The sequence below is a fragment of the Schistocerca nitens genome, chromosome 12 (genome assembly GCF_023898315.1).
Source record: "Schistocerca nitens isolate TAMUIC-IGC-003100 chromosome 12, iqSchNite1.1, whole genome shotgun sequence".
NCBI classification, from domain to species: Eukaryota; Metazoa; Arthropoda; class Insecta; order Orthoptera; family Acrididae; genus Schistocerca; species Schistocerca nitens.
In genome coordinates this window covers 129,371,619-129,397,557 of record NC_064625.1, presented here as the reverse complement: position 1 = coordinate 129,397,557, position 25,939 = coordinate 129,371,619, and the positions used below count along the sequence as shown (strand labels likewise).

The following is a 25,939-nucleotide window of genomic DNA, read 5'->3' as shown; positions in this document are numbered from 1 at the left end:
CTAGCCAATTCTTTGTCACTAAACTTTGAAAAAACACACTACATGCAGTTCAGAACTTGTAAGGGGTGTCCCAAGAGTATATGTCTAACATACAATGACAAGAAGATAGAAGAAGTGGACAGTGTTAAATTCTTGGGATTACAGCTTGATAACAAATTCAACTGGGAGGAGCACACCACAGAACTGCTGAAGCGTCTTAACAAATCTCTGTTTGCAATGCGAATTTTGTCAGACATAGGGGATATAAAAATGAAAAAGCTGGCATACTATGCTTACTTTCATTCCATAATGTCATATGGGATTATTTTTTGGGGTAATTCATCAAGCCAAGCTAAAGTTTTCCGGGCACAAAAACGTGCAGTGAGAGTTATATGTGGTGTGAACTCAAGAACATCCTGCAGAAGCCTGTTTAGGGAACTAGGGATACTAACTACTGCTTCCCAATATATTTATTCCTTAATGAAATTTGTCATTAAAAATATATCACTTTTTCAAACCAACAGCTCAATTCATGGAATCAATACTAGAAATAAGAATAATCTTCACAAGGATTTAAAGTCACTTAGTCTTGTACAAAAAGGTGTGCATTATTCAGGAACACACATTTTCAATAACTTGCCAGCAGCCATAAAAATCTTAACAACCAATGAAATTCAGTTTAAGAGAAGCCTAAAGGATTTATTGGTGGCCAACTCCTTCTACTCCATTGATGAATTTCTTAGTAAAACCAACTGATTTGTATATAAGTACAACATAACTTCTGCACAATTTCAGTGCAGTAATGTGTTCATTGAAAATTTGTGTGTGTGTGTGTGTGTGTGTGTGTGTGTGTGTGTGTTAGTATAATCTAACTTCTGCACCATTTCAGTGCAGTAATGTGTTCATTGTAAATAAGTATTACAGTAGTTGTATTACCTTATAAATAAATAAAAAACTTTTTTATTTTAAATTCAGTGCATTAGTATTTGTAAAATTACTCTTAGTGTTCATTAAAAAATGACGATCATTCCACTTGGGACCTGTGGAATGGTACATTACCTTATTTGTTTTAATTGTAAATATTTGTCATGTATTGTTGTTTTTCTGACATGTTCCACATCCTGGAGGACCTCCTCACTACGGATCAATTGGAATGAAAGTAAATCTAATCTAATCTAATCTAATCACGGTTCCGGACTGCGCGCCTAGAACCGCGAGATGTGGAGAATAGGCGCATTGACTACAGACTCATGAATAAAGCCTCATAATTCAAAAAAATAACAAAATATAAGAGAAAAATTTTTTTGTCCCTCAAGGTGTTTCAAATCATTACTATAAATCTACCTGCTTCCCAGCCCTTCCCGTTCAGCATTACATCATCAATGATCCGTCAATCGCATTGCTTGAAAGTACATCCAATACGAATATGTCTAAAAACTGCCACTCTACGCCTTTTTTAATTCAAAATGTTGTTGGTTTACTTGTGTTTTTTAATGTGATTACTGTACATGAACAGAGAAGCATATGTTATAGAAGATGTGTAATTTAACTGGATGTTTTTCACCCTTTTATTATTTTGAATGGGAATAGTGTGCTTTATTTTATTGTTTGTTAAGCCGGTATTACACTATCAAATTTCTTTGTCAAAGATTTGATCAAAGATGTGATCAAATATTCCGTCAAATATATTTGACAAAGATCTTTGACGTAGCGCTAGAAGGGGTATTACACTGCCATCTTATTTTTCGTCAAAGTTCAAAATGGCTGACAACAACAGCTTGTTACTAACAAAAAGATGTCGACACTCTTGAAAGAGTTTGATGAAGTAGTATATTAAACGTAATTCCGTATCTGTGCGGTGCCCGAATCTCGTCCGAGACAAAGCGAAATGAAACATCACTGTCTCGATACAATTAGTCCGTTCCAAGCACAAGTGGACTGAAACAGCGTTATTTTGAAACAACGATACAGTTTCTGCGGCTGGCTCGAGATCGAATCTGGTCCCGTTATCCGACACAGAGCGGAATGAAGCACCACTGTTTCGAAACAGTGAAACATAGCTATTTCGAAACACTGAAACAGTTCCACGTATGGATACACTGTATCGAAACAGAAACAGTGGCCAAGTCTCATATCGCCGGCCGGTGTGGCCGAGCGGTTCTAGGCGCTACAGTCTGGAACCGCGCGACCGCTACGGTCGCAGGTTCGAATCCTGCCTCGGGCATGGTTATGTGTGATATCCTTAGGTTAGTTAGGTTTAAGTAGTTCTAAGTTCTAGGGGACTGATGACCTAAGATGTTAAGTCCCATAGTGCTCAGAGCCATTTGAACCAAGTCTCATATCATCAACCACCTGTGGTGCAACCAGTCGTCGGCCTTTTCCCGGAGCGACGCCCAGTTCTCCAGCTGATTCGAAATTCATGATGCTCCCTAACCAAAGAGAGAGAGGGAACCCGTCTGTAATCCTTTCAGCTGGCGATATTCTCTAAGTGCAGCTGCAGCATTACTGTTGTTTTTATAACAGAGTTGCACCAATAATGTTACTTCTGGTCTTGCCGTAGCGTATTCGCTACCCGCGCACGGGGTTCCGGGTTCGATTCCCGGCGGAGTCTTGAATTTTCTTTTCCTCGAAATGACGGGGTGTTGTTGTATCGTCTTCATCATCATCGTTTATCCTCATTACGGTCGGAGGAAGGCAATGGCAAACCACCTGCGCTAGGACTTTGCCTAGTGCAGCTGTGCGGTATTCCTGCATCGTCCCCTACGCTCTATCAAGGAGTATGAGACTTCATCATCATTGTGACACGGCAAGTGCACTGCGACTAGCCGGGTAAAAATGTAAATGGCGTGTGACTAGGGCCGACCTTTCGCCGGGTGCAAGTCTTTCGATCTGACGCCACTTCGGCGACTTGGGCGTCGATGGGGATGAAATGTTGATGATTAGGGCAACACAAAACCCAGTCCCTGAGCGGAGAAAATCTCAGACCCAGCCGGGAATCGAACCCGGGACCTTAATATTGACATTCTGTCGCACAGACCACTCAACTATCGGGGGCGGACTGCTCACAAGGGAACCTCCCCATCGCACCCCCCTCAGATTTAGTTACAAGTTGGCACAGTGGATAAGCCTTGAAAAACTGAACACAGATCAATCGAGAAAACAGGAAGAAGTTGTGTGGAACTATGAAAAAAATAAGCAAAATATACAAACTGAGTAGTCTATGCCCAAGGTAGGCAACATCAAAGATAGTGTGAGCTCAGGAGCGCCGTGGTCCCGTGGTTAGCGGTGAGCAGCTGCGGAACGAGAGGTCCTTGGTTTAAGTCTTCCTTCGAATGAAAAGTTTACTTTTTTTATTTTCGCAAAGTTATGATCTGTGCGTTCGTTCATTGACGTCTCTGTTCACTGTAATAAGTTTAGTGTCTCTGTTTTGCAACCGCACTGCAAAACCGTGCGATTAGTAGACGAAAGGACGTGCCTCTCCAATGGGAACCGAACACATTTGATCGCAAGGTCATAGGTCAACCAATTCCTCCACAGGAAAACACGTCTGATATATTCTATACGACACTGGTGACGGCATGTGCGTCAGATGACAGGAATATATTGTCGACCCACCTAACTTGTACACTTGGCGAATGGGTAAAAAGATTCTTCTACCTTGCCCGATTTAGGTTTTCTTGTGGCTGTGATAATCACTCCCAAAAGACGAACAGATAATAATTGTCTGAAAATAAAAAATTAAACTTTTCACTCGAGGGAAAACTCGTTCCACCGCTGCTCACGCTAACCACAGGACCACGGCGCTCCTGACGTCATATTCTCCTTGATGTTGCCTATCTTTCACATGGGCTACTCAGTTTGTATATTTTGCTTATTTTTTCATAGTTCCACGCAACTTCGTCCTGTTTTCTCGATTGATCTGTGTTCAGTTTTTCAAGGCCTATGCACTGTGCCAACTTATGACTAAATCTGAGGGGGGTGCGATGGGGAGGTTCCCTTGTCAGATGAACCACGATGACTGATCACAGCACCTTGTGGTCATAGTTGAAACTGGACGGTGGCGCTGTGACGCATGGAAATCGTGCACACCATACTCTGGACATTAATGCTACCACGTTTGATACTCGTACGGTAATTAGTTTCCGTGTTATAACGTGTTAAATAGGGAAACTTTAATTATAACTACCCGGTAGAAAATTATCTGAGGCATTGAAACGGTTACTTTTGCACAAAGGAAGGGACATAAACCGTTACTCTTCTCAACTTGTTGCTGATTTACAGTTGCCAGTAACTGCCGGACGTGTACGATAAATTTTGTCAAATGACAAACATCTCGCATTCAGTAAATGATTGCAGAAACCTGCTCTGGCACCAGAATATAAATAGGCTAGATTGGCGTTTGCTGGAAAAGATATGTTATGAACTTTCGAATGGGATAAAGTGTTCTTCAGTAATTGAAAAGTAGTTTAATTTTGATGGGCTGGATGGATTTCACTGTCACTGGCGTGATCAGAGAACGGCGCAGCACGTAAGAATGAACAGAAAGTTAGTTATTGGAAGCGTTAAGATTTGGCAGCGTTATGATCTAAAGGTTGCAGTGAACTATTAATATGTATACGGAGATGCTGGAGACAGAATGGATCAAAATGTGTGAGGACTTACGGGACGAAAGTCTAGTCTTTCAACAAGATAAGCGACTGTTGTGTACATAGTTCCGCGTAGTCAGCGCGTACACAACTTTCCCACTAGAGCGCGCCCCGCTAAGCACAACAGCGCAGGCACAGCGGTCGTCCGTCGCCACACTACGAGATGGCGCTGCCTTAGAGACGGACCAAATTCTGCTTCCGCCGATCCGCGTATTAATATGTAACGCAGCCAATGAGATTGCTGCTAACGTAGAACCTTTTCTCCTCGCGGATCACACTCGCGCAGTGATACATGAACGCGCAAGGTATTATAACGAGTGTACAGACCTCCGATTAGTCAGTCTGCATTTGTCTGCACCAGTCTGCACCAGTCTGTACCTGTCTGCATTAGTCTGTACCAGCCTATATTTAAGTTTCAGTCTGCACCTAAGAAGATTACCATATTCCTGTACATAGCCATGAAGAGAAATGAACAGACACTTTGTCAAGTATCAGAGATATGTGAGAATAAGATTAACGTACCAAGACCAAAGGAACATCAGATTGTCAATTGTAAATAGCATCCAGAACCATGTTAATTTATTTTTATGCTTGTTATTATTTTAATAAATGTACCTGAAAATTAATCAAGTTCTGTTTAAAGCTGGTCACCGTCATTCTGCTACTCTAAGCGTGCAAGTGGCATTTCTATCGTCTGCCCTAACGGCAGAAGATAAACACGCCACGACAAGACCATGAGACATATTGCTGACACTCGCCTACTTTGTTAGAGCGACAAGTCAAATAATCTGATGGTGTGTGTACTGAAGGTCTTACAGTACGCACACCACAGCCACCCGTGCATATTTCTGCTACAGCAAAAAAGTGGTTCGAAGATAAAGATATCGATGTCTTGCACTGGCTTGCACGTAGCCCGGTTTCGAACTCTGTGGAAAACCTTTGAGGAATACTTCCAAGGCGTCTTTGTTGCAATTTGAGGCCGTATGTGAGCTGAAAAGAGCGATACGGAAAGAGTAGGCGACAGTCGCTGCATTAACTACAAGCCGTAACAAAATCGATGCTGAAGAGAATTTTTGAGATAATTAGGAAGAGCAGAGGTTGGACAAAGTGTTAACAATACAATAACACAGGACAGTGAAGGACAGTAAACCAATTTCCATACAGAAAATGCAGACACCTTATTTTGCTACCCGTGTTTTCAAAGACACTAGTACACTAAAGAGCCAAAGAAACTGGTACACCTGCCTAACATCGTGTAAGGCCTCCGCGAGCACGCAGAAGAGTCGCAACACAGGGTGTACAGCGTCCTGGAAAACCGGGAAAACTCAGGGATTTTTTGTGGTGTCACTGCCAGACACCACACTTGCTAGGTGGTAGCTTAAATCGGCCGCGGTCCATTAGTACATGTCGGACCCGCGTGTCGCCACTGTGTGATCGCAGACCGAGCGCCACCACACGGCAGGTCTCGAGAGACGTACGAGAACTCGCCCCAGTTGTACGACGACGTTGCTAGCGACTATACGGACGAAGCCATTTCTCTCATTTGCCGAGAGACAGTTAGAATAGCCTTCAGCTAAGTTAATGGCTACGACTTAGCAAGGCGCCATTAGCCTTAAATAGCTTGTATATAAAGAGTCACTTGTATCGCCACAATCTCCAGATGTCTCATCAAGAACGATGTATACAAGGATGTATTAAAAGTTAAGTATATTCCAAAGATACGTATTTTCTTTATCACATTCATTAAGTCTCCTGTTTCAGACCTCACTCCATCCTTCGTGAGTTAGCGCGTGCATCTTGGCCGCCTCTTTCAATTAGTGTGCGTAGTGTTGGCAAGTCTGCCGACACTACATTTTTTTTTGTTCTGGAAAACTCAGGGAATTTTTGGCTTTTTCAAAAAACACCTGGAAAAAGCTCAGTGCCCGATTCACTTTTCGGCCGCTGAGTACCCGCTTCGCTTTTCGGCAGAGCCTTCTGCTTGGTTCTGTTCAGTGCCGTTATCCTTAAGCCGACCGCCGACAGGATTTCCCGTTTCGGAACCCTCGTCCCTTCCGCCCCCAACCCCTGTCACAGTACAATACAAAGGCCTGCCGGTTTCAACGTCGTTTTGTTTTCTTGTACGTTTCACTGCCAGGCGCAAGAGCCATACTACCAACTGTTAAATTACGAAATAAACCGTACGCTCAGTCCGTAGTTACTGTACAAAGTGGAGAAAATATATAGCCAAGATACCGTAGTCGCCACCCTCTCACTAGTAATAAAATAAATTTGTGTTCGTAACACTCTTCTGAAAATTATTATACATAGACCTATCTGAATAATAATAACGCAAAACGTATCAAGGCAAATCAAAAATCGGACCGACACAAGTAATTACTTCTCATCGTGAAATGGCACATTGGATGTTTAAAATGTGATTACAAATTCACTAGCGCATTCGGCCTAGTACATTGAGACTACACAAGATCGGAAATGGTTGCGGATAGGCGATTTTTTAATAATAGAACGCTGTCGTCACAGCGTAGAAACATAGTACAGCACATCCTCAAGTATACAGGGTGGTCCATTGATAGTGACCGGGCCAAATATCTCACGACATAAGCATCAAACGAAAAAACTACAAAGAACGAAACTCGTCTAGCTTGAAGGGGGAAACTAGATGGCGCTATGGTTGGCCCGCTAGATGGCGCTGCCATAGATAAAACGGATATCAACTGCGTTTTTTTAAATAGGAACGCCAATTTTTTATTACATATTCGTGTAGTACGTAAAGAAATCTGAATGTTTTAGTTGAACCACTTTTTTCGCTTTGTGATAGATGGCGCTGTAATAGTCACAAACGTATAAGTACGTGGTATCACGTAACATTCCGCCAGTGCGGACGGTATTTGCTTCGTGATACATTTCCCGTGATAAAATGGACCGTTTACCAATTGCGGAAAAGATCGGCATCGTGTTGATGTATGGTTATTGTGATCAAAATGCCCAACGGGCGTGTGTTATGTATGCTGCTCGGTATCCTTGACATCATCCGTCCGGACCGTTCGCCGGATAGTTACATTATTTAAGGAAACAGGAAGTGTTCAGCCACATGTGAAACGTCAACCACGACCTGCAACGAATGATGATGCCCAAGTAGGTGTTTTAGCTGCTGTCGCGGCTAATCCGCACACCGTAGCAGACAAATTGCGTGAGCGTCGGTGTTGAGAATGCTTAGTACATCAAAGTCGATTGCACCCGTACTATATTTCTATGTACCAGGAATTGCATGACGACGACTTTGAACGTCGTGTACAGTTCTGCCATCGGGCACGAGAGAAATTACGGGACGATGATACATCTTTTGCACGCGGTAACGTAAACCGGCATTTTATGCACTATTGGGCAACGGGAAATCCACGATGGCTGCGACAAGTGGAACATCGGCGACCTTGGCGGGATAATGTATGCTGCGGCATTATGGGAGGAAGGATAATTGTCCCCCATTTAATCGATGGCAACCTAAATGGTGCAGTGTATGCTGATTTCCTACGTAATGTTCTACCGATGTTACTACAAGATGTTTCACTGCATGACAGAATGACGATGTAGTTCCAACATGATGGATGTCCGGCACATAGCTCGCGTGCAGTTGAAGCGGTATTGAATAGCTTATTTCGTGACAGGTGGATTGGTCGTCGAAGCATCATACCGTGGCCCGCACGTTCACCGGATCTGACGTCCCCGGATTTTTTTCTGTGGGGAAAGTTGAAGAATATTTGCTATCCTGATCCACCGACAACGCCTGACAACATGCGTCAGCGCACTGTCAACGCATGTGCGAACATTATGGAAGACGAACTACTAGCTGTTGAGAGGAATGTCGTTACACGGACATCATTTTGAGCACTTATTGCATTAATGTGGTATTTACAAAAATGGCTCTGAGCACTATGGGACTTAACAGCTGTGGTCATCAGTCCCGTAGAACTTAGAACTACTTAAACCTAACTAACCTAAGGACAGCACACAACACCCAGTCATCACGAGGCAGAGAAAATCCCTGACCCCGCCGAGAATCGAACCCGGGAACCCGGGCGTGGGAAGCGAGAACGCTATCGCACGACCACGAGCTGCGGACTGTGGTATTTACAGGTAATCACACTGTAACAGCATGCGTTCTCAGCAATGATAAGTTCGCAAAGGTATATGTATCACATTGGAATAACCGAAATAAAATGTTCAAACGTACCTACGTTCTGTATTTTAATTTAAAAAAACCTACCTGTTACCAACTGTTCGTCTAAAATTGTGAGCCTTATGTTTGTGACTATTACAGCGCCATCTATCACAAAGCGAAGAAAGTGGTCCAACTAAAACATTCATATTTCTTTACGTACTACACGAATATGTAATAAAAATGGGGGTTCCTATTTAAAAAAAAAAACGCAATTGATATCCGTTTGACCTACGGCAGCGCCATCTAGCGGGCCAGCCATAGCGCTATTGGTTTCCCCCTTCAAGCTAGACAAGTTTCGTTCTTTGTAGTTTTTTCGTTTGACTCTTATTTCGTGAGATATTTGGCCCGGTCACGATAAAATGGAACACCCTGTGTAGCCAAGAAAGCGTAATCGCCACCCTTCCACTAGTAATAAAATAAATTTGTGTTCGTAACACTTCTGAAAATTATTGTACATAGACCTATCTAAACAATAATAACGTAAAAGTATCAAGGCAAATCAAAAATCGGACCGCCACAAGCGGCACATTGCATGGCATACGCTTATGTCTAAAATGTGATTACAAATTAACTAGCGCATTAGGCCTAGTAGATTGAGACTATAAAAGATCGGAAATAGTGGCGGATCGGCGATTTTTTACTAATAGAACAATACGCTGTCGTCACATGTCACAGTGTAGAAACATAGTACAGCTCATCCTCATATATATGAAAAAAAAAATGGACGCAGATTACTGAGCTAATTAGGAGACACAGACTTCAGAAAATGGACTAAATTTGCGATTCTGCTAATTTCATACCAAGTTCCGAGCAACGTAACTGTGTTCGTACATAGTATAGCATTTCCTCAACTCGATCCGGGAAAAAAAAAAAAAGAACGCGCGTTAATGAGCTGATTGGGAGATACAGGCTCCAAAATATTCGCCAAATTGTCGAATCTTACGGCAGTCCAAACTTGGAATGAAATCAGCCGTTTCCGAAATTTGGCCGATTTTCAGGAATGTATCTCCTAATCGTCTCATTCAGATGCGTCTATTTTTCATATGTATTTGAGGACATGCTATACTACGCATGTACACAGTCGTATGTGACGATACCGTATAGTTATGTAATTACGCCATTATGAACTTGCTATGAAATCGTTCAGTTCACAATTTTGGACGATTTTCGGGAGTCTGTATCTCCTAATCGGCTCGTTAATCTGATTTCATTTTTTCACATAAACTATTTGAGTACACAGGGGCAATTGGAACATTGTACAGTTATTTAGAAACGCTTCACGAAACGTAGTGGCTCTGAGCACTATGGGTCTTAACAGCTATGGTCATCAGTCCCCTAGAACTTAGAACTACTTAAACCTAACTAACCTAAGGACATCACACAACACCCAGTCATCACGAGGCAGACAAAATCCCTGACCCCGCCGGGAATCGAACCCGGGAACCCGGGCGCGGGAAGCGAGAACGCTACCCCACGACCACGAGCTGCGGACACGAAACGTAGTATAAAATCGTTAATTCGTAACTGTTTCCGATCCTTTGCAGCCTTTGCTAAGTAACCTGCTCGTTACTTTGTGATCACATTTTTAGACATAGTTGAGGATATGGGCCGCGCATGGGTGTGTGTGTTTGTCCTTAGGATAATTTAGGTTAAGTAGTGTGTAAGCTTAGGGACTGATGACCTCAGCAGTAAAGTCCCTTAAGATTTCACACACGTTTGAACGTTTTTTTGAGAATATGGCTTGCAATAGATTATTGTTGTGAAATTTGGCGATTACGAATATTTACTTATGGCAGCCTGATTTTTGAATTAATTTCATGAGTTTTTCATTATTATTATTATTATTTTATTACTATTATTATTTTATTACCAGTGCGATGGCGGAAATTAGTTTTGCTACAAATGTTCTCCAGTTTGTACAGCAACTACGGTGTGGTTTTATGGTTTATTTCGAATTTTAACAATTGTTAGAATGGCCGAACCGTACGGACTTGCCTAGCGAAGTAGATGGTTTCAGTCGCAGTTCCAGTAGTAACCTTGCAGTGCCTGTTCTAACGTTTGTTGTGCTGCGTTGTGCGTTCTTAAATCTTGACGAACTGAAGAATAATTGTCCGTGGTTCACATTTACTGCTGTTCAAATGTAAGTACTGCGTTGTTTTAACACTATATCATAACAGAGACGTGTCCAGAAAGGGAATGCGTCGCGGCCAATTCGAATTATTTATTTTAATCATTCCGTACCAACAGGTGTAGAGATTCCAACATGAGCTTAAAATGCATTTCTATGAAATTTGTGTGAACATTCGCACATGTTCCTAAAAAGCATCAGTCTAAAGTGGCCTAATTTCTGAAGAATTTTCGGCACTTACACAGTTTAGGAAGTAGGGCGATTTCTCCTCTTACAGATAAGCTACGGACACCTATTACTCGTATATCTCAAAATCGGGAGTGAAGTTGCGCATCATGCAGCCTATTGCGCACAGTTTGAGTCATAACACGACGTCCAATGGCTGCGCGAAAAGCATTATTCAACATGGTGGCGTTCCTATCAGGGTTGCTCCGAGCCATAATCCGTAGGTAGCGGTCATCCACTGCAGTAGTAGCTCTTGGGCGGCCTGAGCGAGACACGTCATCGACAGTTCCTGTCTCTCTGTATCTCCTCCATGTCCGAACAATGTCGCTTTGGGCAACTTCTAGACGCCTGGACACGTCCCTTGTTGAGAGCCCTTCCTGGCACAAAGTAACAATGCGGACGCGATCGATGCGCGATATTGACCGTCTAGGCGTGGTTGAACTGCAGACAACACGAGCCATGTACCCCCTTCCTGGTGGAATGACTGGAACTGATCGGCTGTCGGACCCCCTCCGTCTAATAGGCGCTGCTCATACATGCTTGTTTACATCTTTGGGTGGGTTTAGTGACATCTCTGAACAGTCAGAGGGACTGTGTCTGTGATAAAATATCCACAGTCAACGTCCATCTGCGGGAGTTCCGGGAACCGGGGAGATGCAAAACTTTTTTTGGTGTGTGTATTTCGTTTGTGGCTTAGCATCCTAAAGTGTACCAAAATTTCATTCGATCAATTAGTTGAAAATGGAAATATCGATGTTGCGATATTATTCTCGTGCCATCGATGTGTCAATGTTTTAGAGGACTTAAAATCAATGTAAAAACAGCGATGTTTCCCCACTAAACTTCGATGAATATCGATCATCCCTAGTATGGCAATTATTATAGTATACGTTTTTTTAAATGAATTCTGAAAAATTATTACTAATGCATGCGAGTAGCTATCCCTCTGATTACTGTTCTCTCTATACATAAAAGCCTATATATATCCTGACTGAGCGATTTAAGGGGGGTGAAATAGTGGGTGAAATTCTTTTGAAAAAACACTATTTGCCATTAAAATTGCTACACCACGAAGATGACGTGCTACAGACGCGAAATTTAACCGACAGGAAGAAGATGCCGTGATATGCAAATGATTAGCTTTTCAGAACATTCACACAAGGTTGGCGCCGGTGGCGACACCTACAACGTGCTGACATGAGGAAAGTTTCCAACCGATTTCTCATACACAAACAGCAGTTGACCGGCGTTGCCTGGTGAAACGTTGTTGTGATGCCTCGGGTAACGAGGAGAAATGCGCACCATCGCATTTCCGACTTTGATAAAGGTCGGATTGTAGCCTGTCGCGATTGCGGTTTATCGTATCACGACATTGCTGCTCGCGTTGGTCGAGAACCAATGACTGTTAGCAGAATATGGAATCGGTGGGTTCAGGAGGGTAATACGGAACGCCGTGCTGGATCCCAACGGCCTCGTATCACTAGCAGTCTAGATGACAGGCATCTTATCCGGATGGCTGTAACGGATCGTGCAGCCACGTATCGATCCCTCAGTCAACAGATGGGGACGTTTGCAAGACAACAACCATCTGCACGAACAGTTCGACGACGTTTGCGGCAGCATGGACTATCAGCTCGGAGACCGTGGCTGCGGTTACCCTTGGCGCTGCATCGCAGACAGGAGCGCCTGCGATGGTGTGCTCGGCGACGAACCTGGGTGCAAGAATGGCAAAACGTCATTTTTTCGGATGAATCCAGGTTCTGTTTACAGTATCGTGATGGTTGCATCCGTGTTTGGCGACATCGCGGTGAACGCACATTGGAAGCGTGTATTCGTCATCGCCATACTGGCGTATCACCCGGCGTGATGGTATGGGGTGCCATTGGTTACACGTCTCGGTCACCTCTTGTTCGCATTGACGGCACTTTGAACAGTGGACGTTACATTTCAGATGTGTTACGACCCGTGTCTCTACCCTTCATTCGATCGCTGCGAAACCCTACATTTCAGCAGGATAATGCACGACCGCATGTTGCAAGTCCTGTACGGGCCTTTCTGGATACAGAAAACGTTCGACTGATGCCCTGGCCAGCACATTCTCCAGATCTCTCACCAACTGAAAACGTCTGGTTAATGGTGGCGGAGCAACTGGTTCGTCACAATACGCCAGTCACTACTCTTGATGAACTGTGGTACCGTGTTGAAGCTGCATGGGCAGCTGTACCTGTACATGCCATCCAAGCGTATTGGCCACTAGTGTATATTACTTTCATAGGAACCCTGCCTTTTTTTCTGATTTCCACCAATGTCTATGTCTTTTAGTACGGTGACAGTTTTAAAACAATGACGGTTTTTCGTTTCAGATTTTTTTTAGGAAGCCTGCAGTGTAAATATGGCCCTGCTGTTGGCGCTTCGGTGCCAGCCGCTGCAGCAAGTGTTGACATTAAAGATGTTGCATTTGGGTAGAGTTTTTCTAGACGACCGCTGACGGGCAACTGTTTCCCTGTGTTGCAGGGACACGGCGGGCCAGGAGCGGTTCCGTACTCTGACGACGGCCTACTACCGCGGCGCCATGGGCATCCTCCTCATGTATGACGTCACCAGCATGGAGTCCTTCAACCACCTGTCGTACTGGCTGCGAAACATACAGGAGGTGAGGCAGGCTTGCACATCAGAATGAGATTTTCACTCTGCAGCGGAGTGTGCGCTGATATGAAACTCTCCCGCTAAAGGTAAAGGTCCCGAGTTCGAGTCTCGGTCCGGCACACAGTTTTAATCTGCCAGGAAGTTGCAGTCTTGCACATGTTCCCCAAATCCAGATCCGAACCCAAAGACTGGAAAGTTGCACAGGTCACACCAATATTCAAGAAAGGTAGTAGGAGTAATCCACTAAATTACAAACCCGTACCGTTACCGTCGATATGCTGCAGGATTTTAGAACGTATATTGTGTTCGAACATTATGAATTACCTCGAAGGAAACGGTCTATTGACACACAGTCAACATGGGTTTAGGAAACATCGTTCCTGCGAAACAAAACTACACTCCTGGAAATTGAAATAAGAACACCGTGAATTCATTGTCCCAGGAAGGGGAAACTTCATTGACACATTCCTGGGGTCAGATACATCACATGATCACACTGACAGAACCACAGGCATATAGACACAGACAACAGAGCATGCACAATGTCGGCACTAGTACAGTGTATATCCACCTTTCGCAGCAATGCAGGCTGCTATTCTCCCATGGAGACGATCGTAGAGATGCTGGATGTAGTCCTGTGGAACGGCTTGCCATGCCATTTCCACCTCGCACCTCAGTTGGACCAGCGTTCGTGCTGGACGTGCAGACCGCGTGAGACGACGCTTCATCCAGTCCCAAACATGCGCAATGGGGGACAGATCCGGAGATCTTGCTGGCCAGGGTAGTTGACTTACACCTTCTAGAGCACGTTGGGTGGCACGGGATACATACGGACGTGCATTGTCCTGTTGGAACAGCAAGTTCCCTTGCCGGTCTAGGAATGGTAGAACGATGGGTTCTATGACGGTTTGGATGTACCGTGCACTATTCAGTGTCCCCTCGACGATCACCAGTGGTGTACGGCCAGTGTAGGAGATCGCTCCCCACACCATGATGCCGGGTGTTGGCGCTGTGTGCCTCGGTCGTATGCAGTCCTGATTGTGGCGCTCACCTGCACGGCGCCAAACACGCATACGACCATCATTGGCACCAAGGCAGAAGCGACTCTCATCGCTGCAGACGACACGTCTCCATTCGTCCCTCCATTCACGCCTGTCGCGACACCAGTGGAGGCGGGCTGCACGATGTTGGGGCGTGAGCGGAAGACGGCCTAACGGTGTGCGGGACCGTAGCCCAGCTTCATGGAGACGGTTGCGAATGGTCCTCGCCGATACCCCAGGAGCAACAGTGTCCCTAATTTGCTGGGAAGTGGCGGTGCGGTCCCCTACGGCACTGCGTAGGATCCTACGGTCTTGGCGTGCATCCGTGCGTCGCTGCGGTCCGGTCCCAGGTCGATGGGCACGTGCACCTTCCGCCGACCACTGGCGACAACATCGATGTACTGTGGAGACCTCACGCCCCACGTGTTGAGCAATTCGGCGGTACGTCCACCCGGCCTCCGGCATGCCCACTATACGCCCTCGCTCAAAGTCCGTCAACTGCACATACGGTTCACGTCCACGCTGTCGCGGCATGCTACCAGTGTTAAAGACTGCGATGGAGCTCCGTATGCCACGGCAAACTGGCTGACACTGACGGCGGCGGTGCACAAATGCTGCGCAGCTAGCGCCATTCGACGGCCAACACCGCGGTTCCTGGTGTGTCCGCTGTGCCGTGCGTGTGATCATTGCTTGTACAGCCCTCTCGCAGTGTCCGGAGCAAGTATGGTGGGTCTGACACACCGGTGTCAATGTGTTCTTTTTTCCATTTCCAGGAGTGTAGCTCTTTATTCACATGATGTGCTGAGTGCTATTGACAGGCTGTGAGGTGCCGGGGCTAGCAGTGTATTTAACACTAAATTCTTCTAGAATCTTCATATGGAAATGATGTTCTAAGCCCCCCTTTTCTAACTCCGACTTTTTCTGTTGCACATCGATTAAGAAGAAACGAGAACTGACTGCAATCGACCCTGCAAGTGGAGTAGAAAAGAGTTTGGCACCTCCTAGATTAAGGAAAGGCAAACCTACGTTTCTAGCATTTGTAGAATTAGAGAAACCTTTTGACAGTGTTGACTGGAATACTCTCTTTCAAATTCTGAAGGTGGCAGGGGTAAAATACAGGGAGCGAAAAGCTATTTACAATATGTACAGAAACCAGATGGCAGTTATAAGAGTCGAGGGACATCAAAGGGAAGCAGTGGTTGGGAAGGGAGTGAGACAGGTTTGTAGCCTCTCCCCAATGTTATTCAATCTGTATATTGAGCAAGCAGTAAAGGAAACAAAGGAAAAATTCGGAGTAGGTATTAAAATCCATGGAGAAGAAATAAAAACTTTGAGGTTCGCCGATGACATTGCAATTCTGTCAGAGACAGCAAAGGACTTGGAAGAGCATCTGAACGCAATGGACAGTGTCTTGAAAGATATAAGATGAACATCAACAAAAGCAAAACGAGGATAATGGAATGTAGTCGAATTAAGTCGGTTGATGCTAATGGAATTACATTAGGAAATGAGACACTTAAAGTAGTAAAGGAGTTTTGCTATTTGGGGAGCAAAATAACTGATGATGGTCGAAGTAGAGAGGATATAAAATGTAGACAGGCAATGGCAAGGAAAGCCTTTCTGAAGAAGAGAAATTTGTTAACATCGAGTATAGATTTAAGTGTCAGGAAGTCGTTTCTGAAAGTATTTGTGTGGAGTGTAGCCATGTATGGAAGTGAAACATGGACGATAAATAGTTTGGACAAGAAGAGAATAGAAGCTTTCGAAATGTGGTGCTACAGAAGAATGCTGAAGATTAGATGTCTAGATCACATAACTAATGAGGAAGTATTAAATAGGACTGGGGAGAAGAGAAGTTTCTGGCACAACTTGACTAGAAGAAGGGATCTGTTGGTAGGACATGTTCTGAGACATCAAGGGATCACCAATTTAGTATTGGAAGGCAGCGTGGAAGGTAAAAGTCGTAGAGGGAGACCAAGAGATGAATACACTAAGCAGATTCAGAAGGATGTAGGTTGCAGTAGGTACTTGGAGATGAAGAAGCTTGCACAGGATAGAGTAGCATGGAGAGCTGCATCAATCCAGTCTCAGGACTGAAGACCACAACAACAACAATAATTTAATTTGATACAAAATAATTTTGATACAGGAAGTTTCATTAACATAGTGAGAAATGAAGGGGTTGGTTTACCGATCCACAGAATGAAAGTTCTGTCCAAAATAACAATTTGGTTTATTATGACTAAACTCAAAATAATAAACAGAACACATGAAACATTTACAATACGTCAAATTGGATACTCAAATAAATGCTGTGAAGGTGAAGTTGTCCATAAACTAGATAGTGACATTTATGACCAAGTGGTATGTGGAGCCAATTCCTTGCAACTCAAATCTTAAGAGAAATACCCAGCCAACCCAACATTAATTGCTGCTACAGTAGTGAGAACTCAGACAATGAATACCCAAGACAGAATCACGTAAGAAAAGATGGGAACAGGCGCGCTCTGCTGAGTTCTGATTGTCACATAGCAAAATTCCCTGATTTGCCGGTGCTGCGGACATACATTACCAAGCTGTCTTTTTAACTGCAAGGACACGATCTGGCATACCGGAGGCGATGGCTGGTTGCTTCGACATCCCGTCGTGGTGATGATAATGTTGCGAGTATAGCCCGAAACAAATTATCCTGGTCTGGTTGTTCCAGACTAAAGACTTCCTAGCAACACAAATACGCCTCTGAGGGAGACAAAGAAGGCTGTCTACACAATCACTGATGGTAACTCTGATACGGTCAAGTTGCTCAAGATGGACAACATAGGCCGCTTGTACGCAGAACTCTCCATTGCCAACTGTACTCGGAAAGCTACATTGAAGTCGAAATTTCAGCAACTTTGACAAACAGTTACAATTAAATGAAAGTATATTAGACAGCCAACGGAAGGCAGGCTGTCCAGAGTAGCGAGAGCTCAGTCATGTAACCTACTCTGACTGAAAGGTGAGAGCCGACTCTCTCAAGAGCACCCGTACAAGCTGAACACAGAACATTCCCGCCCCCACGACAGTGGCCGTGGTTAAACGTTCCAATCAGCAACTCGAAAACCGGCGGAAAATTCCACTCTATTGCCGACGCACTACTGTTCCACCAATGGAGATTCTTGCCTCCAATTTCTGCGCCGATTTTCCTACGTCACGGAGCTATCCCCTGAGCAAGACAATCACTGTTATGATTTTGCAGAAAACGCGGGAATATGCCCGCCAAGACTGCCTCGGAACACAAATCATTCCCACGCCTCGCTGGTAGCCCGCCAGAAAGTGTTTTCACTTTCTGCGAAGTAATGGAATCTCTAGCCCAGCTGCTCCGTCAGGTCCCTGTGGGCGTGTCGCCCCCGCTCCTATGACAGTGTCGGAGTCTGGAAAGCATCCACTCGACTCCCTCACACCCGTCAGCTTAACCCTTTCAAGATCAGCATATCCCGCCTGTCACCGGACCACCCGGGTGACGAGAGACGCTGCGTGGGAAGTCTGCGTGTGAAGGAATAGCAACTTTTCACCGCATGCAATTAGAGAGGAAAATCGAATTACTCAGAGTAAGACAGAAATATGAGAGGGGCTCATGCCACCTCTCAAAGGGATTTCAGACCTATTCCGTATTCCTGGACTTCCGGAAGGCTTTTGACACTGTACCACACAAGCGGCTCGTAGAAAAATTGCGTGCTTATGGAATATCGTCTCAGTTATGTGACTGGATTTGCAATTTCCTATCAGAGAGGTCACAGTTCATAGTAATTGACGGAAACTCATCGAGTAAAACAGAAGTGATTTCAGGCGTTCCCCAAAGTAGTGTTTTATAGGCCCTTTGCTGTTCCTTATCTATATAAACGATTTGGGAGACAATCTGAGCAGCTGTCTTCGGTTGTTTGCAGATGGCGCTGTAGTTTATCGACTAATAAACTCATCACAAGGTCAAAACAAAATGAAAAACGATTTAGAAAGGATATTTGAATGGTGCAAAAAGTGGCAGTTGACCCTAAACAACGAAAAGTGTGAGGTCATCCACATGAGTGCTAAAAGGAACTCGTTAAACTTCGGTTGCACGATAAATCAGTCTAATCTGAAAGCCGTAAATTCAACAAAATACCTAGGTATTACAGTTACGAACAACTTAAATTGGAAGGAACACATAGAAAATGTTTTGGGAAGGCTAGGCAAAGACTGCGTTTTATTGGCAGGACACATAGAAAATGTAACAGACCTACTAAGGAGACTGCGTACACTATGCTTGTCCATCCTCTTTTAGAATGCTGCTGCATGGTATGGGATACTTACCAGATAGGACTGACAGAGTACATCGAAAAAGTTCAGAGAAAGGCAGCATGTTTTGTATTAGCGCAAAATTAGGGGAGAGAGTGTCACAGAAATGATACAGGATTTGGGCTGGAAATCATTAAAAGAAAGGCGTTTTTCGTTGCGATGGATCTTCTCACGAAATTCCAATCACCAACTTTCTCCTCCAAATGCGAAAATATTTTGTTGACACCGACCTACATAGAGCGGAACGACCACCACGATAAAATAAGGGAACTCTGAGCTCGTACAGAATGATATAGGGGTTCATTCTTTAAGTGCACTATACGAGATTGGAATAATAGAGAATTGTGAAGGTGGTTCGATGAACCCTCTGCCAGGCACTTAAGTGTGATTTGCGCAGTATCCATGTAGATGTACATGTCGATGTAGAAACCCAGGACTGGTAGAGGAAACGTTTTACCACGCGAGCGACACGTCATTTGTCTCTCCCTCCCCCCCCCCCTCCCCCTCCCTCAGACGTATGTTATCTTTCGTTGGGTTTTTGATAAGACTGTGAAAAAGAGATTTGAATCTAGTGATCACGCAAGAGGGTTGTTTTCCTTCTTTTAAAATAACTGCTGCATGGACATCACTCTGTAACAGAAACAAATGTCTAAATTTTATTCTACTGCTAAATACAGGGTGACACAGAGTAATGGCAATGTTTGAAATGAGTAGTGGCAGCCATGGGCAGATGGCAGCACTGCGGGTTCGTGACCTTTAGCGACTAAACAGTCCGCCATTTCAGTAATCGTGGCTCAGTGGAACGGACAACAGCGCGCGTAAGCCATAAACTTGTTTTATAAAAACAATGACAGTCTGGTAGTGGCGCAGAGGGTATTTTGACGTTTTTCATAACCCAGGATGTTATGATACCGTTCCTTCTAAACACTCGATAAAATGTTGGATTAATAACTTTGGAGATACTGGATCTGCCCTCAAGAAGAAATCAACAGGACGGCCAAGAAGTGTGCGTTCTCCAGCGAACATTGATGATGTACGCGAGTCTGTCTTACTGAGCCCACGGTGTTCAATTCGTAAACGAACAACAGTGATTGGGATGTCCAGGGAGAGTTTTTGCAGAATTCTTCATCTTGATTTAAAATTTCATCCGTACAATCTACAGATGATGCAACAACTGAAGGACAACAATTAACGGTTACAATTAGGATTCTGTCAAGAAATGATAAGAAAAATAAACAATGACGATGAGTTTCTAAACAAGTTGTGGATGTCAGATGAGGCACATTTTCATCTGACAGGTTATGTGAATAAACAAAACTACCGTCATTGGGTAAACACAAATCCTAATGAGCGCTCTTTACACACTAGTACATCTACATCTACATTTATACTCCGCAAGCCACCCAACGGTGTGTGGCGGAGGGCACTTTACGTGCCACTGTCATTACCTCCCTTTCCTGTTCCAGTCGCGTATGGTTCGCGGGAAGAACGACTGTCTGAAAGACTCCGTGCGCGCTCTAATCTCTCGAATTTTACATTCGTGATCTCCTCGGGAGGTATAAGTAGGGGGAAGCAATATATTCGATACCTCATCCAGAAACGCACCCTTTCGAAACCTGGCGAGCAAGCTACACCGTGATGCAGAGCGCCTCTCTTGCAGAGTCTGCCACTTGAGTTTATTAAACATCTCCGTAACGCTATCACGGTTACCAAATAACCCTGTGACGAAACGCGCCGCTCTTCTTTGGATTTTCTCTATCTCCTCCGTCAACCCGATCTGGTACGGATCCCACACTGATGAGCAATACTCAAGTATAGGTCGAACGAGTGTTTTGTAAGCCACCTCCTTTGTTGATGGACTACATTTTCTAAGCACTCTCCCAATGAATCTCAACCTGGTACCCGCCTTACCAACAATTAATTTTATACGATCATTCCACTTCAAATCGTTCCGCACGCATACTCCCAGATATTTTACAGAAGTAACTGCTACCAGTGTTTGTTCCGCTATCATATAATCATACAATAAAGGATCCTTCTTTCTATGTATTCGCAATACATTACATTTGTCTATGTTAAGGGACAGTTGCCACTCCCTGCACCAAATGCCTATCCGCTGCAGATCTTCCTGCATTTCGCTACAATTTTCTAATACTGCAACTTCTCTGTATACTACAGCATCATCCGCGAAAAGCCGCATGGAACTTCCGACACTATCTGCTAGGTCATTTATATATATATATTGTGAAAAGCAATGGTCCCATAACACTCCCCTGTGTCACGCCAGAGGTTACTTTAACGTCTGTAGACGTCTCTCCATTGATAACAACATGCTGAGTTCTGTTTGCTAAAAACTCTTCAATCCAGCCACACAGCTGGTCTGATATTCCGTAGGCTCTTACTTTGTTTATCAGGCGACAGTATGCTGTGGTGTTTCGTCACATGGGATTATCGGACCGTATTTTTTCGGAAATGAACAGGGAAACACAATAAATGTCAATGCCGATCGTTACGTCGAGATGTCACGAACTTTTGTTACACCTACCTTGAACAACTTTCCAAACGTTCGAGAAGCCTGGTTTCAACAGGACGGAGCGACATCACACACTGCACGGCAATCAATGTCATATGTCCGAGAATTGTTTGGCAACCGTGTGATCTCACGATTCGGTAACATTCCCTGGCCTCCTAGATCGCCAGATTTATCCGTTTGTGATTTTTTTCCTTGTGGGCCTTCTATAATATCAATGTCTACACGACTCGACCAAGAAACCTAGAGGAGTTAAAAACAGAGAATTCCGGTTACAATTCACATTTTCCCAGCTGAGTGTTGCAGCAGTCAATGAGGAATCTCAACAGCAAATTTCAGGAATGTATTCGTACATGAGGACGCCATCTAAAGGATGTAATTTTAAAAAAAAGAAAAATGCAATTCATGTTGCGTAAATGGCAAAGTTGTAAGTTTTCAGTTACTATGGATGCAATTTCTTTCCTTCATCACTTCTAATTTTATTGGAGTGGGGAATTGTTCCCGTTTTTCTGTGTCACCCTGTATTAAGAGAAGAAAGAACTCATTTCTATTTGAGACCATTTCTGAGATAATTAAAAGCTGTTAGTGAAAAAGAAATGTTGTGCAATGTCAGAGAAAAAGAAACACTCTTAGGAGATCATTTGATTAATAAGTGGTATGATAGGTATTTCATCTTTATATAAGAGTATACGAAAGAAAATTCAGACTGAATTAAACACAATCCACAGTAAAGTGTGCCAAACAGTCGCATCAATACACAGTGTATGCTCTTCTGCAGGCAACGACAGCATGTGCTCTCGCATGCAAACGATCACAAAGTTGCTGAATGTCATCCTGCAGTAAATTGTCCCAAGCATTTTGACCTTCTCTTGCAGTTCAGTAACAGTCCTTGCGGGCTTTGGAGAACGAATAAGTTTCCACTCGTCTGTGTCCAGTAAGTGTTAAGTTGGCGAGAGGTGTGATGATTCTGCCGGTCGGGGCACTTGTTGTGCACCACGAAGAGCACGTTCCATTGCAGCAGCCGTACGTGGTCGTGCATTGTCCTGCTGAAAAGTCGTGCATTGTCCTACTGAAAAAGCACACCACCTTCCCCCTGAAGAAATGGCAGTAGCATGAGATAACAACCTGTGCAATGTACTTAGTGGTTACTTTACGCTGCAGTGGTTTTTTGTGCAAGCATACAGTTTTTTAAAGGGAACAGTGCGTGTTGACATTAACAAACTGAAAATAGTATAAATTGGACTGTCAGTGCTTTTGTTGCAGTATTTTAGTGCAAGTAGTTTACAAGGTATTTTATATTGAAAAGTTCCCACACTGACACTTATCTGTGACATTCAGTCCGCATAGTTGCTAGGTATGACATTGTTATGATTGCTTACAGTGCATCGCGACTTGCTAGTCAGTTAGTAGTTGACAGTACAAAGAGTAGGTCACGAGTGCAGGAAAAGTTGACATGCTCGTAGTGTATGGAGAGTGTAGAAAGAATGCAGTTCGTTCTTGTAGGGTGTTTTTGGTAAGATATCACAAAAGACGTCAACCATCTTGGTCATTATTTATCAGCCTCTTCAACAAGTTACGAGAATGTAGTACTGTAGCACCTTCACAACTTAACAAAAGGAAACAAGTGATGATAGAAGATGGAGGAAATCAATGTTCTTGCTGCTGTTGCAGTTGATCCGCACATTCGCTCCCGTGCAATCACAAGAGGAAGTGGCATGAGTCAGGCAAGTGTCCTACACATTTTCCATCGACATAGGTTCCACCCGTATCACAACTCTCTCCATCAGGGAAGTAATTGTGAAATCGTGTTAACTTCTGTACATGGACATTAAGACATGATACTCCAAATGGATCATGTATCTTGTTAACAATAAAGCTACATTTACCAATCAGGGCCACATAAATCGTCAAAACGTGCATTCTTGGTCTGTTGACAATCCCCATTGGCTTTGTCAGGTGGAACGTCAGTGTCCATGGAGTATAAAAATGGTTCAAATGGCTCTGAGCACTATGGGACTCAACTGCTGTGGTCATCAGTCCCCTAGAACTTAGAACTACTTAAACCTAACTAACCTAAGGACATCACACACATCCATGCTCGAGGCAGGATTCGAACTTGCGACCGTAGCAGTCGCACGGTTCCGGACTGAAGCGCCTAGAACCGCGAGACCTCCGCGACAGGCTCCATGGAGTATAAACGTGTGGTGTGGTATAGTTAACGGTCAGCTTATAGGCTTGTTTTTCATGAACATAACACTGAAATCATAAAAGTGTTGCAGCCTGCTATCAAACCATCTGCCAAAGGTGCTAGAAGACGTTCCATTATAGACTAGGAGCAGCCCATGGTACCAGCATGGTGGCTGTCCAATCCATAGTTCATAAATTATTACAGAATACCTTCAACAATTGTTACCAATCATTGGGTTGGACGCAAAGGCGGGAAGCTGAAAGACGTTGTCTACAAGGATATACCAACTACACCCAATGATTTGCGACGACGTATTACTGTGGACTGTCCAGACATCGCTACTGAAAAGCTAGCACGTGTGCAGCAGTCATTCCTTACCAGACTGGAATCTTGATCGTTTTCAACACAACCTGTGAGATCAGTTGTCTCTTTAATGGTCAGATCCATATCACTAGTGAATGCACTTGTGTTGTTCTTTAGTGTGTGCTACCACTTTTCAAAATACACTATTGGCCATTAAAATTGCTACACCACGAAGATGGCGTGCTACAGACGCGAAATTTAACCGACAGGAAGAAGATGCTCTGATATGCAAATTATTAGCCTTTAAAAGCATTCACACAAGGTTGGCGCCGGTGGCGACACCTACAACGTGCTGACATGAGGAAAGTTTCCAACCCATTTCTCATACACAAACATCAGTTGACCGGCGTTGCCTGGTGAAACGTTTTTGTGATGCCTCGTGTAAGGAGGAGAAATGCGTACCATCACGTTTCCGACTTTGATAAAGGTCGGATTGTAGCCTATCGGTACTGCGGTTTCTCGTATAGCGACACTGCTGCTCGCGTTGGTCGAGATCCAATGACTGTTAGCAGAATATGGAATCGGTGAGTTCAGGAGGGTAATACGGAACGACGCGCTGGATCCCAACTGCCTCGTATCACTAGCAGTCGAGATGACAGGCATCTTATCCGCCTGGCTGTAACGGATCGTGCAGCCACGTCTCGATCCCTGAGTCAACAGATGGGGACGTTTGCAAGACAACAATCATCTGCACGAACAGTTCGACGTTTGCGGCAGCATGGACTATCAGCTCGGAGACCGTGGCTGCGGTTACCCTTGACGCTGCATCACAGACAGGAGCGCCTGCGATGGTGTACTCGACGACGAACCTGAGTGCACAAATGGCAAAACGTCATTTTTTCGGATGAATCCAGGTTCTGTTTACAGCATCATGATGGTCGCATCCGTGTTTAGCGACATCACGGTGAACACACATTGGAAATGTGTATTCGTCATCGCCGTACTGGCCTATCATCCAGCGTGATGGTACAGGGTGCCATTGGTTACACGTCTCGGTCACCTCTTGTTCGCATTGACGGTACTTTGAACAGTGGACGCTATATTTCAGATGTATTACAACCCGTGGCTACCCTTCATTTGATACCTGTGAAACCCTACATTTCATCAGGATAATGCACGACCGCATGTTGCAGGTCCTGTATGGGCCTTTCTGGATACAGAAAATATTCGACTGCTGCCCTGGCCAGCACATTCTCCAGATCTCTCACCAATTGAAAACGTCTGGTCAATGGTGGCCGAGCAACTGGCTCGTCACAATACGCCTGTCACTACTCTTGATGAACTGTGGTATCGTGTTGAAGCTGCATGCGCAGCTGTACCTGTACACGCCATCCAAGCTCTGTTTGACTCAATGCCCAGGCGTATGAAGGCCGTTATTACGGCCAGAGGTGGTTGTTCTGGGTACTGATTTCTCAGGATATATTCACCCAAATTGGATGAAAATGTAATCACATGTCAGTTCTAGTATAATGTATTTGTCCAATGAATACCCGTTTATCATCTGCATTTCTCCTTGGTGTAGCAATTTTAATGGCCAGTAGTGTACAATACCTCACAAACCACTCGCACTAGGATTGTACAACAAACACCAAGACAGTCCAGGTTACCCTATTCTGTTCCATTTAAAGAGTGTATGCTTGCACACAAAATACACTTTTGAA

At 44.2% G+C, this 25,939-nt stretch overlaps 1 protein-coding gene across 1 annotated transcript in view; it reads left to right on the top strand.

Annotated features, from left to right (window-relative positions):
* LOC126215188 (ras-related protein Rab-8A) overlaps positions 1-25,939 on the top strand; it is a 256,673-nt gene that overhangs the window by 192,664 nt on the left and 38,070 nt on the right. The window contains exon 3 of the mRNA XM_049941856.1: positions 13,712-13,850. Within this exon, the coding sequence (XP_049797813.1) occupies positions 13,712-13,850 (139 nt within the window). The remainder of the gene's footprint in view (positions 1-13,711; positions 13,851-25,939) is intronic.